The 17,640-nt window shown below is 39.1% G+C and overlaps 1 protein-coding gene across 1 annotated transcript in view; it reads left to right on the forward strand.

Moving 5' to 3' along the window:
- Positions 1 to 15,473, forward strand: part of grik4 (glutamate receptor, ionotropic, kainate 4) — a 426,911-nt gene extending 411,438 nt beyond the window's left edge. The window contains exons 16-21 of the mRNA XM_084418348.1: positions 1,297 to 1,470; positions 7,498 to 7,663; positions 8,087 to 8,312; positions 9,619 to 9,747; positions 9,827 to 9,945; positions 13,721 to 15,473. Coding sequence (XP_084274474.1) covers positions 1,297 to 1,470; positions 7,498 to 7,663; positions 8,087 to 8,312; positions 9,619 to 9,747; positions 9,827 to 9,945; positions 13,721 to 14,104 — 1,198 coding nt within the window. The 3' untranslated portion in view covers positions 14,105 to 15,473. The remainder of the gene's footprint in view (positions 1 to 1,296; positions 1,471 to 7,497; positions 7,664 to 8,086; positions 8,313 to 9,618; positions 9,748 to 9,826; positions 9,946 to 13,720) is intronic.
- Positions 15,474 to 17,640: the final 2,167 nt, after the last annotated feature.

A 17,640-nucleotide genomic window follows, 5' to 3' on the forward strand; every position in this document is an offset into this window, starting at 1 on the left:
ATCACAGCTAAAAATGGAAAAGAGGCCGTCATTATTTACTTATCCTCATGTCACTCCTAACCTGAATGACAAGATTTTGAAGAACTTTTAGTCTGCAGTCTTGCATACAATGAATGTGGATGGAGACTTGGGCTGTCAAGCCCCATTAAAGCAACATAAAAGTGGCCTGTATGAATCATGCACAAGTCTTCTTAAGTCATACGGTAGCTTTATGTTAGAAACAGACTGAAATTTAATTAATCATTTACTAAAAGCTTGACTGCTCTGGTCACGTCACCTTAATTTATTTAGCGCTTTTAACAATATAGATTGTTTCAAAGCAGCTTTACAGCGATAATAGGAAATTAAAGAAACAGAGATTGTTTGGCTTTACAGCAGCTCTAGAAAAAAACGTTCTCTTCATTCTCACCATTCACTTTCATTGTATTGAAACAAGTAGCTTGGACATTTTGTGTGTGTGTGTGAGAGCTTGCTTTAACACCAAACCATACATTATCCATACAGTAAAACCCTCTACTAAAACTGGAGGGCAAAGATTAGTTGTTAGGAATTTGGAATATTCCTACTATAAGAACTAATCTTTGCACTCTGATTTTGGGAAGAGATTAGGATTGTTGGATAATAGGAATGTTGTTGTTCCAGGATCAATATCCTTTGTTGGTCCAATGAAACAGTCCTAAACTTAACCCTGAAATCTGATGGTTTGGTCGGAATGCTGTTCTAGGACAAAAAAAAAAAAAAGTGTATTTGTAGATATTTAATTTTAAACTCACTTTTTATTCCAGCTTTGCATCGGATCAAAAAAGAAATGACATGTTTTATACTCTTTCACAGTAGCCTGCTGATTTTCCCAGCATTCTGCTGGACGACGTGGGCTGTTTTGTGTTTTTATTTACTAAAAACATTACCTGTCAGGACATTTTATATAAATTCATCATTGGAGATTTTGTGCATGTGTGATTTTCTTTGTTTGTATCTCTATAATGTGTATATTTTTAGACATTTTTATTGAATTCTGACCTGTGGTAGCTTTTCTGCATTGCTTGTGTTCGGCATTTCAACAGAGCTGTAATGTGAGGTTGTCGCACAAAGTCCTGCAGTGCAGTGCATTTTTATTAGTGTCCTGTCAGTCACGGCTAAAGCTTGCATAGCCCCTTCAGGGAACAAAAACCAGGTTACGTGGCCAACAGGGAGCTCTGGTGACTTCATGCTTTGCCAACTGTTAAAATTGTTCTTGGCTCATTTATGTTTACTAATTTTTATCCTTTCTTTTTTGTCGCTCCTTGTGGCACACAGGCTAACACCCTATGAATGGTACAACCCGCACCCCTGCCTGAAGGGGCGCTGTAACCTGCTAATTAACCAGTATTCTCTGGGCAACAGTTTCTGGTTTCCTGTGGGGGGTTTCATGCAGCAAGGCTCCACCATCGCCCCCAGAGCCTTGTCCACTCGCTGCGTCAGTGGAGTATGGTAAGAGCACACGATAAGCAAGTTCTCTCTTCTGAAAAGACCTGCGTTGATGGTCAACAACATATGTTGTGTTTGGATCCAGAGGCCCGTTTCAGAAAGGAGGTTAAGTGAAAACTCTGAGTATGTTGTTAACCCTGAAATGAGGGAAACTCTGGGTTTTTTCGTTTCAGAATGGGGAGGTATGTCAAAACCGAGAAAGCAGGGTATGTCAAGCCAAAAGAGAGGTAACTTATACTCAGAGTCAGTAACTTACTCTGTGAACCTTACCTGGTCAGAAGCAGGTTTTCTTCGGTAAACCCAGTTTTTTTCGGTCTCCTCTACTTTTTTAAAGCGAAATCAATGTTTTAATACTTCATTCATATATTTATTCATGCTGCAGAAATGCTTTTCTTACTGAGTATATTTGGCTTATTTCAAGTACAAATATTTATAATAGAATTATATTAATATAATATAATAATTATGTTTCTTACCCCATTGGCAGATAATTAGCTAAATAAGAAAAATGCACTTTAATTATTTTTTTCTTCTTCCAAGAAACAAGACTAAATCCCTTATGTCATTTTTCTTATGTAGAAAATGTATCTTGATTTAAGAATCTTTAGTGATTTTGACTGGAAACAACAAGACAAAGCATTTTTTTGCAGTGCAAGTACATTCATTCATTGCGCATTTTTCCCTGTTGGATTTTAATATTGGCAATGGCAATGGCAACGGCAATTTATTTATATAGCACAATTAAACACAACCCATATTGTCCAATGTGCTTTACAATAACTAAAAACACAAAAACAATACAAATAAAAAATAAAAATGTAAGTAAAATACCATAAAATAAGTGCTTCAACATTTTAAAATAACAATGAAGTACAATGGAAGGGTGCTTCAACATGTATTAAATGCTTTATCAAACAAATTTTTTAACTTAGATTTAAAAACAGATAAAGAATCGAAATGGGCAAGTAATTCCAGATTCTGGGTACCCTGGTAATCCAGAGTTCTCGCGAGAGCACAAGTTGAATTTGCTCAGCGAGTTACTCTGGTGTCGAGTAATGATGCTCATTAAATATGCCCCTCGATCCGAGCTGCACCAATCACATCGGGTTATCTGATATAGGCGGGCCAGAGGCGAGCTAAACAGAAGATGACAGCGCTGTAACGTCAAAGTCATTAGTAAACATTGCAAGATGGCTATATGGATGAATACCAGTTGTTTGAAACGGCTTTGGCCGCTACAATGAACGAGTTAGACTTGGCTTTTTATCTAAAACAGGAACAGAAGACGCCGCTCGAATCGTTCCTTTGCAAGAAGGGCGTTTTTGCTGTTTTGCCGACTGGATACAGTAAGAGTATAATCTACCAGTTAGCTCCCCTGGTAGCTAAGCGTATGGGGCTTGTTGTTGAGATTTTCAAATGCATGCTTGGTGCCGCCCCTCGGGCTGGGCGATTTTCTTTTACTGTCTATGGATTTTCATTAGTCGACACCAGTCTGGATTTCCCGGCTAGATTCTGGGGGCAACTTCAGAAAATGCACGGTCCCCCCTACACTTCAGTCTTGACTTAGGGAAAGATAGGAGTCTCTGATTGGATGACCAGAGTGATCTAATTGGATGGTGCTCAGTTAATAGCACAGACAGGTAGGGTGGAGCCATACCATTTAAAGATGGCATGGTTCCACTCTGTATCGCACTGGCAACCAATGTAAGGAACGTAAGATAGGAGTGATATGATCCCGTTTTTTTTTTTGCACCCGTCAGAAGTCTAGCTGCTGCATTTTGGACTAATTGTAATCGTGACATAGCTGAATGACTAATCCCAACATAAAGAAAATTACAGTAATCCAGCCTTGAAGAAATAAATGCATGGATTACTTTTGTGAAAATTTTAAAAGAAAGAAATGTCTTTACTTTTGATAGCAGTCAGAGCTGGAAAAAGCAGGATTTCACTACTAAATTTATCTGCCTGTCAAATTTCAGAGATTCATCAAACACCACGCCCCCATTTCTCACCCAGGGCTTCATACAAGAGATCAAACCATCAAAATTTAGTTTAGGAGTGATAGAGGAATCGGACAGTCCAAATATAACAATTTCCGTTTTACTCTCATTAAAATTCAGAACGTTTAAAGACAACCAGGTCTTTACATTAGTCAAACAGGCCATTAGAGTGTCCAGACCATCTGAAAACCGTTTTAAGGGCAGATAAATTTGAGTGTCGTCCATGTAACAATGGAATGACAGCCCATGTTTTCTAATAATAAAACCAAGTGGAAGCAAGTGTAAAGAAAAAAGAATGGGGGCCAAAATGGACCCTTGAGGAACCCCACAAGATAACACAGCATTACTAGAGGTATGTTCTCCAATCTTCACTGAGAAGCTTCTGTTAGAAAGTTAAGATTTAAACCAGTCCAGTGCACTACCTGTAATCCCTGCATAATGTTCCAAATGGGCAATAAGAACAGCATGATCTACTGTATCAAATGCAGCAGTTAAATCTAAAAGCACAAGAGCATAGTCACCAGATTCACAGGTTATAAGTACATAATTAAAAACCTTCAACAATGCAGTCTCTGTGGAGTGATGTTTTCTAAACCCAGATTGAACATTTTCAAAAATCGGCTAGGAAGCTTTGCAGTTGTTGCAGGACTATTTTCTCCAAAATCTTAGTAATAAAAGACAAGTTGGAGATGGGTCTAAAATTGGCTAACACTGTGGGGTCTAGGTTCTGTTTTTTAAGCAAGGGGATGACTGATGCGTGTTTTAGCAGATCAGGTATAATACCAGTTTCTAAACAGCGATTTAACATGACCAGAAGAAGAGAACCAACAACATCAAGGACTTGTTTGAGAAAAATAACAGGGATAACATCAGTAGAAGAGCCTGAAGGCTTAAGGTGCTCTACTATTTCTTGAAGATGAGTGCCAGTAATAGGGTTAAACTGACTAAAAACAGCAGTACAACTAGGGGGAGTTAAGGGATCAGAAGAAAAGGGAGTGATTCCCAATCTTAGATCACTTATCTTAACAAAAAACTTCAGTAAGTCCTCACACATAGATGAAGACACATCAGCTAGCAAGCAGACAGGAGGGTTGATAGTGGCATTGATAATATTAAAAAGAGTTTTCGGTCTATGATAGGTTTTATTAATAATTTCAGTAAAATACCTTGATTTGGCTGCTTTTACCGATTTCTGAGATAGCGAATCTCTTAACATTTCAAAAGAGACCTGAAGTTTATCCCTTTTCCATTTATGCTCAGCTCTTCTACAAATCTGCCTAAGAGAGCATATTGTATCATCTCACCAACACTGTAAAAAAATTCTAACCCTCCCAAATCAAAAATTTCAAGTGACCGATAACATCTACATTTTTCAATTGGCCCAAGTGAAATTCTGTAAATTTCAATTGGCCCAAGTGAAAATCTGTAAATTTAATTTGATAATTTACAGAATTTCACTTGGGCCAATTGAAAAATTTAGATGTTATCGGTCACTTGAAATTTTTGATTTGGGAGGGTTAGAAATTTTTTACAGTGAAGGCTCAGTTCTTGGTTTAAGATTTAGTGCCTTCAGCGGTGCAACTGAGTCTAAAACGTTTTCACAGATAAAATTAAACCTAGACAGAAGCTCTTCAGCACTCAGATCACAATGACAATCTTCCATTGATAAAGTAACGTCATGGAATGCTAAAGAAAAGGCATTTCTGGTAGTAGACGTTGTAAGCCAGGAACGGCGAGCATAAGTAATAGATTTTGGAGCATTAAATGCAAAAGGAACAGAAAACTTCAACAAATATGATCATTAAAATCACCTAATATCAAAAGTTTGTCATATTTCGGTACGAATTCTCACAGGAAGTCTGCAAACTCAGTTAAAAACTCCTTGTTGTATTAAGGAGGACGATAAATCACTGCAATCAAAAGAGACTTATGAAGTTCCAGCGTAAACAGCTGCAATTCAAAGCTGTTATACTCATCAGATGTAATAGAGCGGCAAGAAAACACGTCCTTGTAAATGGAGGCCAATCCTCCACCTCGACCAGTCAAACGAGGAGTATTGAAAAATACGCAGTTTGCCGTAGCAGTTCAGAAAAAGGACTTGAATCCCCAGCAGAAAGCCACGTTTCAGTTATAAATAAAAAAATCCAAGTCTAGAGAAGAAAAGAAATCATTCATGATGAAAGTCTTGTTTACCATAGATCTGGTGTTGATCAAGGCCATTTTTAGCCGTGGCAGGTGCTCTGTGGATACCTTAGGCTGCTTAGCCCTCCATGGTAAAAGCGAGGAGAGCAGAAACCAGGAAGCGGCACCGCCGCAGTCGGAAACAAGGGTACAATCCAATTTCGTACTGGCTCTAGAGAGCGCCATCGGCTGAAGCGGTTCTGGTCAGAGTCTCGTGATGGGTTTTTACCATGGAATTTTTATAATGTTTTTTGTCATATTGTTACATCAGATTTTGTCTTATGTTTTATTTCAATAGATATGTTTCCATCCACTTGTTTTTATGCGCTTTTTTGGGGGTAGTGCATGAAAAACAGCTGGATGGAATCGTCAAGATGCCCATAAATGAAAGATGCGCATAAAAAACGTGTGCATTCAGTTGAAGTGGATACATTTTTTATCCAATAAGCATATGTATAAACATATGCATAAGCTATGATGGAAACACATTTACCAAATAAATCATTCAATGTGCAACAAAAAACTCACGTGGCTTAACTGGACTAACCTGCAGACCAATTTCATTGCACAGCATCTAAAATGTTGGTTTGGTCATTCTGAAATGCCTGAGCCAAAGTCATCAGAATGATGTGGGCTGCATCTGAAAGCTTAAAAATTCCAAGGTTGCAAGGCATCAAGGCACGTCCGAATCCAGTGTTAGTGTGACTTCCTGTCTCCTGAGATACCTTCATCTGATCGATTTTTGAAGGCAGCATAGACAGTCTGTGATGAAATCAGTTTTGTGAGGTACCTTCGTGCACAAACACTGCCTACAAAGTCATTGCCGGATAAGGCAGTGAGGCAACAAGTCAGCTGCCTATGTTTTCAGACGCAGCCTTGATATAATGACCTCCTAGAAATGTGTAACACGATTGCATTCCTTCCTAACATCAGGCATCCAAACACAAGATAACATGACAGTATTTTTTTTGCAAACGAGTTTTGTCTGTGTGCTCTGAGATGCAAGTAACTTTTGATGGAGGAAAAAAGAGCCACAGTGGCTTCCCAGATTGCAGCAACTTCTTTTTTTATTACAGGTATGTTGCGTAAATTTCCTAAGAAGTGACGATTTTGTTCTCTTGAACGCATGGGATGGAAATGCTGCTTTATTCCCAAATGTTTTATGTGTTATTCCAATTTTGTGCAAGATAAATTCGCAACTCTGGATGGAAACATAGCTAAAAATATTATTTAATTTGTTGACAATGGATTACTAAAACATTTTGGTTTGTGATTGTCGATTTTCATATTTTGTGACAGAAAGGTGCACACTCTTGAGAAGTAATTGCCAAGGGTCATGGCTAAATAATCTGCAAAAATTGCCAGCAAATAAAAAATTCTAAAACAAGTTAGTTATACAAATACGTTTATCCAAAGTGACGTTACATTGCATCAAGCTATAGACATTTCTGAATTACCAGCTCAACCAGCAGCAAACCAGCATTAACCAGCTGTTAGAATATGTTTTTTTCAGCGTATTTTTCAGAGTACTGCATTCTTCTATACCCTGATCTCATTGTCAGCTGCTGGATATAGCAGATAAAAGTGCTACTCTCACTTGGCCTCTGTTTTTCTGCTGCGTTATTATACTGTCATTTTTCGAGGCCTTGCCGACTGCAGCACACTGAGGTCAGTGGAGAATAAAAGCAAGCTATTTTTGAGTATTCAGAACAGGCATACAGTATTCAGAGAAGCCTTTCAACTTCTCATTCGGATGCCAAGCTCACAGTAGCTCCAAGCTCTTTTGATGTTGGGTCAGAGCTGCTTCTGCGTTGTGTTCCTCGTGCCTAAAACTGGTTTGTCATTCCAGGTGGGCCTTCACCTTGATCATCATCTCTTCCTACACAGCCAACCTGGCGGCCTTTCTCACTGTGCAGAGGATGGAGGTGCCCATCGAGTCGGTGGACGATCTGGCTGACCAGACGGCCATCGAATATGGCACCATGCACGGCGGGTCCACCATGACCTTCTTCCAGGTGAGAACTTCAGGGACAGAATGGAAGAGAACTCCACCCACAAATCAATGGCCTGTTGGCAGGTTTATTGACCATGTCGCTAGCGCTCTTCCCTACTTTGGGATTTATCTGTTTGCTGTCTTAATTTCAATCCCCCTCGATATCTTTCCCTCTCCAGAGGGCTGCCCAGACTAATTCACACATTTTTATGCTTCCGAGGGGCCGTTTCTTGACCCGTCTCTCAGCAAGCACAGGCTGTTTCACATATTCAGTTGTCACATCAACATGTCAAACTGTCAGCTTATCAACCACCAAGTCCTTGGTTAACACAGTCAGTCTCGCCTTCTCAAATCTCTAGTGACTGGCTGTCAGGATTCCAGATGAAGGTTGAGGAGCAAGCAGGAATGTGCATAATGATCCTAATATTTCCTGTTCTTCGGTTAGAACTCCCGCTACCAGACGTACCAGCGCATGTGGAACTTCATGTACTCCAAGCAACCCAGTGTGTTCGTGAAGAGCACAGAGGAGGGCATTGCCCGAGTGCTCAACTCCAATTACGCCTACCTGCTGGAGAGCACCATGAACGAGTACTACCGCCAGCGCAACTGCAACCTCACCCAGATCGGAGGCTTGCTGGACACCAAGGGCTATGGCATTGGCATGCCTCTGGGTGAGAAATGAGTTTCTGTTGGAGAAACAACAATGACTAGAGTTTATGTGGTGTTAGCAGGCCTTTTATTGATTAAAATGCAACTAATTCAAATCTGCATAGAAATGCACCAGGGAGTCTTGCACACTGCAAATTGTTAGTTTTTTTTATGGTGGTTGCTTGTCAGATTGTATAATATGATCTCAGTGAGATCTTTTGTAAAAGCCGATGCAGACAAAATCACCGTACGATTGACAGCGTTGACTGGCTGATCAATCTTGTCAAAATCTGACATTCTCATTAACATAGGAAATTGAAATGGTACCATACACACCATGTTTATGTTTTACCTGAAAGAAAAAGAAAAAGAAAAAGTCTGTTGAGGCTTCACAAAAGAAAAGGGAAAAAAAAAAAATTCCAGAGCAAACTCAATGTAGTCGATAAGATTAAATGTTAATGTTTTAAAAAGTATTCTCTTATGCTCACCAAGGCTGCATTTATTTGATTAAAATGCAGTAAAACAGTAATATCGTCAAATATTCTTACAAATTAAAATTGTCTATTTGAATATATTATAAAATGTAATTTATTTCCGTGATGCATCATTACTCTAGTCTTCAGTGTCACATGATCCTTCAGAAATCATTTTTAGCAGCTGATTTGCTGCTCAAGAAGCATTTCTTATTTTTATTAACAATGTTAAAAACAGTTGTGCTGCTTAATAGTTTTGTGAAAACTATGATACATTTTTTTCAGGATTCTTAGATGAATAGAAAGTTCAAAAGAACAGCATATATTTGTAATCGAAATCTTAGTATTTATCCTTGCTGAATAAAGTATTAATTTCTTTTTTTATTTATTTGAAGGGTAGTTTAAATAATTTTAATTATATATATTTCTAATTATTATTATTATTATTATTATTTTCCTTTTTTTTTTTTTTCACATCGCCACTAATATAAATGGGCACTGTCCATTAACTAATTAGTTGCAAGTGAGCATGTTACAATAAGCGATGCAAGATTGCCAAATTTGCCCTATAATGAAAGAAATCTTTTTATATTTAGCCAAAATTGCACAGTGCACACCAGGCTTTAATCGGATCGCTGAAGTTAAACTAATCCATTGACTGAATATAAATTGCACTAAATTGATTTTAACCTATGTTAACCAAGGATTTATGCCCAACAGATGTTTAATCAACATGATTAATGAAAGGGCTTAGGATACGATAAGCTAAAAGAACAGAGTCAGCAGAGCAGATATGATACATCCAGCTCTGACTTTTGACTTCTCTAAGATGGATATTTCTGACTGTTTGTTTCAGGCTCTGTTTACAGAGATGAGTTTGACCTGGCCATACTCAAACTACAGGAGGAAAACCGCTTAGAGATCCTGAAGAGGAAATGGTGGGATGGTGGCAAGTGTCCGAAAGAGGAGGACCATCGAGCGAAAGGTAAACCACCTGTCACTCAACTGCTGGTCCAAACGGAATCTGTCACAAGACGTTTATCATGTTGTGTATTTCTGTGTAGGTCTGGGCATGGAGAACATTGGTGGGATCTTCGTGGTGCTTGTGTGTGGTCTGCTGGTGGCCATCTTCATGGCAGTGTTGGAGTTTGTGTGGATGCTGCATCATACGCCAGGAACAGAGGTGAGAGAGGGCTATTTTACCTGCCTCTGCTTTCTGTCCTTCTCCCCGCCCTCGCGCCTCCCTCCCTGAACCACCCCACACCCCATCCCGCACCTCACAAAGAGTATACCTCAAACTCATCTACACGGGTCTTCACTGTCACAACCAACACGGCCTAAAGATTTTTAACGTTTGAATGAAATGAAGTTCCTTCTGTTTTGTCTTTTATTTTCCTCCCTGAATCAGATTGATGGCTGTGTGTGTCAGACTGCATTGTTTCAAATGAAACACTGTGATTTTCACTAAATAAACACATCGGCATGTTTCAGTAGAACCCCAAGACGTGACTTTTTTTTGGAGGGTACAAATGCATGAGTGTTTGTTTATGTCTTCATGACTTACTGTATTATGGACCCTTTTCACATTTTTGGGGTTCTCAGAAGCAGAAGTCATCATAGTTGGATAAACTTCTGTAGTGGTGAATGGGAGACGACAACAAATGAAGACTTCAGATGCAAAAGCCTCTAAGTCCGTCTAAAGTTTTTGTTCAATATTAAACATTTTTATCAGGTTTCTACCCAAGTACCGGCATTTCTGAATGGGCTGAGGCTGGGATTTAGTGAGTTTGAAGTGAAAGTATTTGATCAACGTATACTATGTGCGGAGAGCATTTACTCAATATTATTATCTCATTTTTGACAGAGGTGGCTTTTAGAGGCTTTTGCATCGGAGGTCTTCAAAATATAATTTTTGTATTTTCTCCAATAGCAAAAGAAAAAATACATGATAGCGTTTAAATGACTTTTCCAAAAGAGGGGAAAATGTAGAGAGATTGATTACAGCGGTTAGAAGAGAGAATTATGTCAAATGTGCCGTCGTTGTATTAGAAACGCCCTCGCAGAAGCGTTAATTCGTTTTTTGTAATTTACTACCTGCCAAGGTAACATGCCAAACATTTTTTTTTATTAAAATATGAAAAACTACACTAGATTTGCAATTTTGATAACTGTGAACACAGTCTGTGAAAAGGATCCATTGATTGCCCATATTCATAGACTGAGCATTGTGTGTAAATATTCACAGAAAAATAATGTGTTTGTCTAGAAGTATGTGGGTGAGTGTAAAGCGAGACTAAACTAAATGCTAATTGAAAAATGTGTGTTTATTTGTGCACTTAAGTTTTATGTGTGACTAGTTGAGCCAGTGCAGTTTAGCCCTATTTTTGATAAATAAGCTAAATACTTGCATTACCCTTTGGGTAGCTTTGTGTATTAGCATTAGGTAGTGTGTGTTTGTGTTTGTGTTTGTGTGTGTGAGGTGCATTTATGCATGCAAGTGTATAATTAGGGCCCTGCACTGGTATGCCTCATAGTCCAAAGGGTAACACGTTCTACCTGTTCTGTATATATCTCTTCATCCACACCACATCAATTGATCCAACACCAAGATGACCCCTCCAACCAAAGGCCCACTAACATTACAGCTCCCAGAATCACATCATTGTTTGTGTGCGGTGCCTTTTCAAACTCATGACAATCCTTTTTTTTTATTTGCATCGAGTATGTTGATATTTTTCAGAAAACTTGTTGAGCTTCAGCAGCTGAGTTCTGGATTTTATCAGCTAAGATGAAATTAATGCTAATGGGATGTGGCATAATTGGGTGGAAGTAACATCAAATTTCTGTATAAATTCATCACAAGCAGCTTTTTTGTTTTATTCGTGTCAAATTAAAAGAAGTTCAATTTTTATATATAGTTCATACCAAAATGAAAGTTCTGTCCTCATTTCCTCACCCTCATGTCATTCCAAACCTGTTTGACTTTCTTTGTTTTGCGGAACATAGAAGATATTTTGAAAATTGTTGGTAACCAAACAGTTTAGACCATCTGTCCATTTTGCCCATTGATTTACAAGAAACATTGAGACATTTCTCATAATATCTTATTTTATGTATGAAAAAAACGACACGAGGGTGAGTAAATGATGACAGAACTTAAATTTTTGGGTGAACTTTCACTTTAAAAACGTGTCTCGAGACTTTGCCTTCCTTTCTATTCTATTCTAGAGCTATGAGGCTCTGCAGTTGGGTAATGTTGTGCAGCGTCTCCCGTTTTTAAAGGCAAAAATATGTTCTGTATGAACGGCCCCTAATAGTGTTTTTTTTCCTCTGTTAGACATATTCTTCCCTGTTGTATTAAGGTGTGGTCAAATGCACTGTTGTTCTGTGAATTTTCATGGGCAAAATTCAGCCATTTCAATAATAATCTGTGTAATCTGTCATTTATCTTGAATGCGATTTCCCTGTGCAGTTTTGCAGCAGGTTCAAGTTTGTGTTGACCAACAGAAAGCTGCTTGGTTTGAGAGTGACTTGTGCATGAGCTATGCTTCACACAACACTACACTTTTGAAAATAGATAATGGATTTCTATTGTGACCACACCTTAACTGAACAGGATGGAAACATTAAGGCTAGATCATCAATGATATTGTGCTGGAGGCATTGGCTTATACATATTTGTGACATATTTCAAAAATAATGAGTGGTTTAGTTTAAGTGGATATGCATAGTATTTCCCTTCAAATTTGATGTCACCCCAGGAAATGAAGGTCTACTCAAACTACTTAAAACTCTACTGAGGACAAGATGAAAATACTACTATAAAACAACCATTAAGATAAATGAACAATTCAAGGAAAATATTTATTAATTTAACAGTCTTTAATCAAGACATTCTTTTTGTAATCAAAAAAGGAAACCCAAGGTCTAGCTGGGACCAAGGAGCAGGACCGGAGCACACAACGTTTTAAATATTGTTTATTGGTGCAAAACGACTAACGTTTCGACGCCCATGCGTCTTCTTCAGAGTCAAACAGTCAATGGCAACAATGTACAGATTTTAAAGAATCAAAATTCAAGACATTGGCCACTGGCCTAAGTGGGTGTGGTACATCAATTAACCAGTCCTATACAAACACTCAGGTGTAAACCCAAAAAAAAAAAAAAAAAAATCATTTTGATTCTTTAAAATCTGTACATCGTTGCCATTGACTGTTTGACTCTGAAGAAGACACATGGGCGTCGAAACGTTAGTCGTTTTGTACCAATAAACAATATTTAAAACGTTGTGTGCTCCGGTCCTGCTCCTTGGTCCTAGCTAGACCTTGGGTTTCCATTTTTGATTTTTGTGTCCTGTTCCGTGAGCACCAACCAGGCTGAAGCGCAAGTGACTCCTTTCTAATTCTTTTTGTAATATTGTGCAATAATATTTCATTCACGACAGAATTTCATTAAGATGACATAGGAAAACACGACACCTCTGTTGTAAAGTGATGAAAATTCTTTTAAAATATATGCGTTCAAAGGTTCAGATCATTTTGTGTAAATAACCATCGAAACATAAATCATAATCCTCAAGGGAGCAATTTCAGCCCAATTTTTAAGCATTAAAGGCACCGTATACAAAAAATGACCCAAACACAACAGCTCCACTCACTTATCATGTCTTTTTGAAATGCAAATCTAACAATATACATTTAAAAGTGAACTTGTTGAGAATGTAATGAGCACGTGCAGAGATCACCAAGCGCTTCGGGACGTTTTCTCTGATCTCTCTGCGGTGCATCAGTCCAGATAAACAGCCAGCGCCCCCTGTATAGTCCAGTGTTATTTTGATCAATGCTCTGGCTGTGCTGCCTTCCACCCCCTGTGTGCAGCGTGTCAGTGAGACCCCCTGGCCTCTCTCTCTCTCTCTCTCTCTCTTCCTCTCCCTCTGTCTCCGTGTTTGTGCCTCACAGCTGTCCATGTGCGAGGAGATGCTACGAGAGCTGCAGGGCATCGTGCTGTGTCAGGACAGCCTGCAGGTACGGCGCAGGCGCGGAGCCAGTGTTCTGCGACCGCAGCCTCTGCCCCTGGACGACCGGCGGGCGCGGGCCACAGCAGCGAGCCTCAGCAACGGCAAGCTGTGCACAGGCACCGGCCTGCCCGAACCCCTCTCCCACAGACTGGCGCAGGAGGCCGCCCTGGTGGCGCGAGGGTGCAGTCACATTCGCATCTGCCCGGAGTGCCGGCGCTTCCAGGGCATTCGAGTGCGCCCCGCTGGCCCACCAGGAGCTTCACCCACCCACAGCGAGGAGAGTATAGAGTGGGAGAAAGGCACCAACAACAGTGAACACGAATAACCTCTCTTACATGTGTCGGATAGACGTTAAACGATGGCTTTGCTGGACCCAGGGATTATGGGAACATAGGCTCCGGGAAAAGGAGCTAAAGGAGATGCTGTCCGTGCTGCTTAATTCGGCCCAGGAGCTGCGTCTGGTTTCTGTACACTGTCCTTACAGCCCTCTGCTTTTGGGGGACACAGCAGAGGGGCTTTGTACTATGCAGTATATTTGTCTTACTGTGCTGTTGATTTATTTTTAAATTATTCCTCTTTTGTTGTGAAACCACTATATTGCTATTATCTCCTTCTGACGACACCAGTTTAGTTTCGTTTTTCACACGACGGACGACTGCAGACTCGATCCACTATCGCTCAACCTTTTTTAGAGTGCCAAAACACTTTGCATTAATTTTGTGCTGTCGCCTTCTCATGGCGGCCCCTGGCGGAGTAAAAATTAAGAGAACTGAACACAAAACAACTGCGATCTGTTTTTATTATTAGTCATATTCTATTAAAAAGGTTTTTGGGATGTTTCTGAATGTTTGATGTGCATGTACGAGGGTTTTAGATGCTATTGAATCGAGAAAAACAAGAATTTTATTTTATTTTTTCTGGTTAAAGACACTTTTTACACTTTTGCTTTTCATTCTTTTGAGTTAGATTCATATTGTTGCACTCTTTGGATATGAAAATTGCACATAGTTGTGGAAAAGTGGATGCTCCCATTTAAGAAATTTGCATTAGGAATTGATACAGATTTCCATTGACCTTTTTGTTGTCATTCTGGCAGGATTCTAGGAGGTATCAAGTGTGTTCGCTTTCAAAAAACTTGTCATGGAAGTGTTTTGATTGATTTTTGTTCCTGGCGTGGTCTTACATTCATCTGTACCACTCAATACATGATGAAATCAACAGGGTCACTCCATCTAGACATCTGTGTGATGAGACATTGGAGATTGTGGGCCTATGTACATCAGGTATTTCTTTATATCACATAACAGCTCATAAAGTTATTGGGTTTTTTTTTCTAGTTTGATACCAGAAACATCCATTTGTTCATGTGATGTCTTTGGTTCATCCTTCTTGTTTTCCAAGAGAGACATCTGGTGAACAACCTTTTAAAAATGGATTCCACCCATCAGTTTTTATCAACTCACCACAGCTGATGCAGAATTTAGATACCAAAATGAAATTATTTTATTAGGCATGATGGTATCCTCAACTTGCAGAGCCAAATTGTAATAAATTGCCTTCACGTTTTGGAGAGCCATTAGAGGTTACTTATACCCATGTTGATTTTTCTGTGCATTTCTATTGAACTGAATCCATTTCTAAATGATATTTCAATACGGTGTTAGTGCCTGACGAAAATAAATGGCATTGTGTTCAGTTCTGTGAAAGTTTTTGTCTCTTGGATCTTTGGCTCACTCTGTAAACATTTGCTTTTCTAGGTGCACAAATACAGCTCCATTCATTTACAGGTTGGAATGGCTGTGCATGTGTGTTTCAGGCATCTGATGAACAATGGCAAAGCTGTATGTGCAGGTGGGTTTTCACTGGATACGCAGACTTGCAGACAACTCTATGGGGGCAACCTCTCAAGATGTGAGACATTTACTATGTGGGGCATGAGCACACCTGCTTTAGACTCAGAGACGTTTGAGCTGGTTGAAAGAGTGTTGAACACACAAGCAAAATGACTGACTGCTCTCATAGGAAGGTTAAATCAAGCAGTTTAAGTTTACAAAAGCAAAAAAAAAAAAATATTGGCAAAAACTGCACATGCAGCAATTAATCAAATCTGTCGCTACAAATGTAGCATCATGCAAAACTTATGAGCATTCAAGGCCACTGAAATGCTCTATTTACACTCAAACACAACTAATTTATTCCATGAGAAAAAGTGACCAATAATAGGGGGTTAACAAGACAAACTGAATATTATTCGGCTAGTCATGTCACCTCAAAATGGCTGCCCCAATGAGGTGACCCGCTCCATGTAAAGCAAAACAGGTTTTGTTAGGTTATTAATATGACGGGGGTCTTCATCTCATGTGAGTGTACACTGCCTTTATCATGTATAAAAAGTGCTATTTATCCTCACACACAATTTCAGCAAAACATAAAATAGTTACAAACTGCCATGTGAGTGTGTCGGAGCTTCTGTATTTCCCTCAATCCTGAGTATTTTCAAATATCTACAGATGTCTAAATGATAGAAATCCTTTTAAATTCCAGGGTTCAAACACTAAGTTGTCCAATGCTATGATGGTTTGATAATAATGAGTGTGAATTGTTCAGAGACCAAAATGTCATGGCTGAAGACAGGACTTATTAGTGAGACTTGCAAAGCTCACAGCCCAATCAGTCCAGATGCATTCCCGAGGGCCGGGCCTCTATTTCTGTCAGCATACTGCCCTTCTCCAAGCCATTTATTTCTTCATTCAGCTCTGACCTGTTTCCACAGGATGAAATTGCATCTCTAGCTTTAATTCCTTCTGGTGTTGTAAGTGGTTTGGGTCAGACAGCAAGAAATATGACTTTCTCCTGTCCTGATTGACACTGAATGACATCAGCAAACTCGGTTTCACGTGTTGTTGCGTTGTGTTGCCACATGGGGCGCTATATAGTTAAATTACCGTAGTTAAAATTAGTTCAAGTTTTTTTTAAATGCAGCGCTCCAGCTAAAAGTAGTTCAACATTTAAAAAACAAACAAAACAAAAAAACTATTCTCTAAATGCATGATATTCCACTGACCTGCATCTTGCATTTTAACTGCAAAATGCTCTGTGTGAATGGGCCCTTAAGGGGCGACAATGGAGCTTTTCCATTGTTTTTCCTATGTGCTTTGGATGTGTTGGACACTGATTCTTTTACAGCGTCTTGCACATAAAAGGGCATTATTAAAAAATGTGACGTTCATGGTAAAAAAAAGAGTTACATCTCTAGGGCTTTTTTGTTTTGTTTTTATCCTGCGTCTCACATTTTTAAAAGCATTGAATGGCTCCTAGTTGAAGTCAATGTATTTATAGCAACATACCTTAATAATAGCTCATCCAATTTCATGTCAGATGCATTTGAATGTAAGTGTTTTAGCATAGTGTTATCTTGCTGTTTTTCACAGTTTCACAAATGATTTATGATCAAAAGCAGTATATATTAAAACAGCCTGAGCCCATTCTTCTAAATGTTTTAAAATGCAGAGTCATTGCTACAAATCTTTTTCAGGTCACTGGTTTGTCACCTACAGCTGAATTTCTAGCTATAGACTCTCTTTAATGTTCAAACACATCAGAGGTAAGTAACAGCACAGGTCATAATGCTCTTTGTCTTCTTCTTTCCACAATGAAAGTGTTGTTAACATCCCTGTGAGTGCAGGTATAATGTCATGTTCATTTTGCCGCCTTTTGTTCCCCGGCAGTGCTTGAATAAGCAGGACAACCATCTCACCATTACAGATATAATGAAATAAAAGTCTTTGTTTGCTTTCGGTTCCTTTCCATTTATTCACGTTGTGATGGATTGATCTCGGATTGGGAGACATTGATCATCAG

The sequence above is a fragment of the Rutilus rutilus genome (assembly GCF_951802725.1).
Source record: "Rutilus rutilus genome assembly, chromosome: 9".
NCBI classification, from domain to species: Eukaryota; Metazoa; Chordata; class Actinopteri; order Cypriniformes; family Leuciscidae; genus Rutilus; species Rutilus rutilus.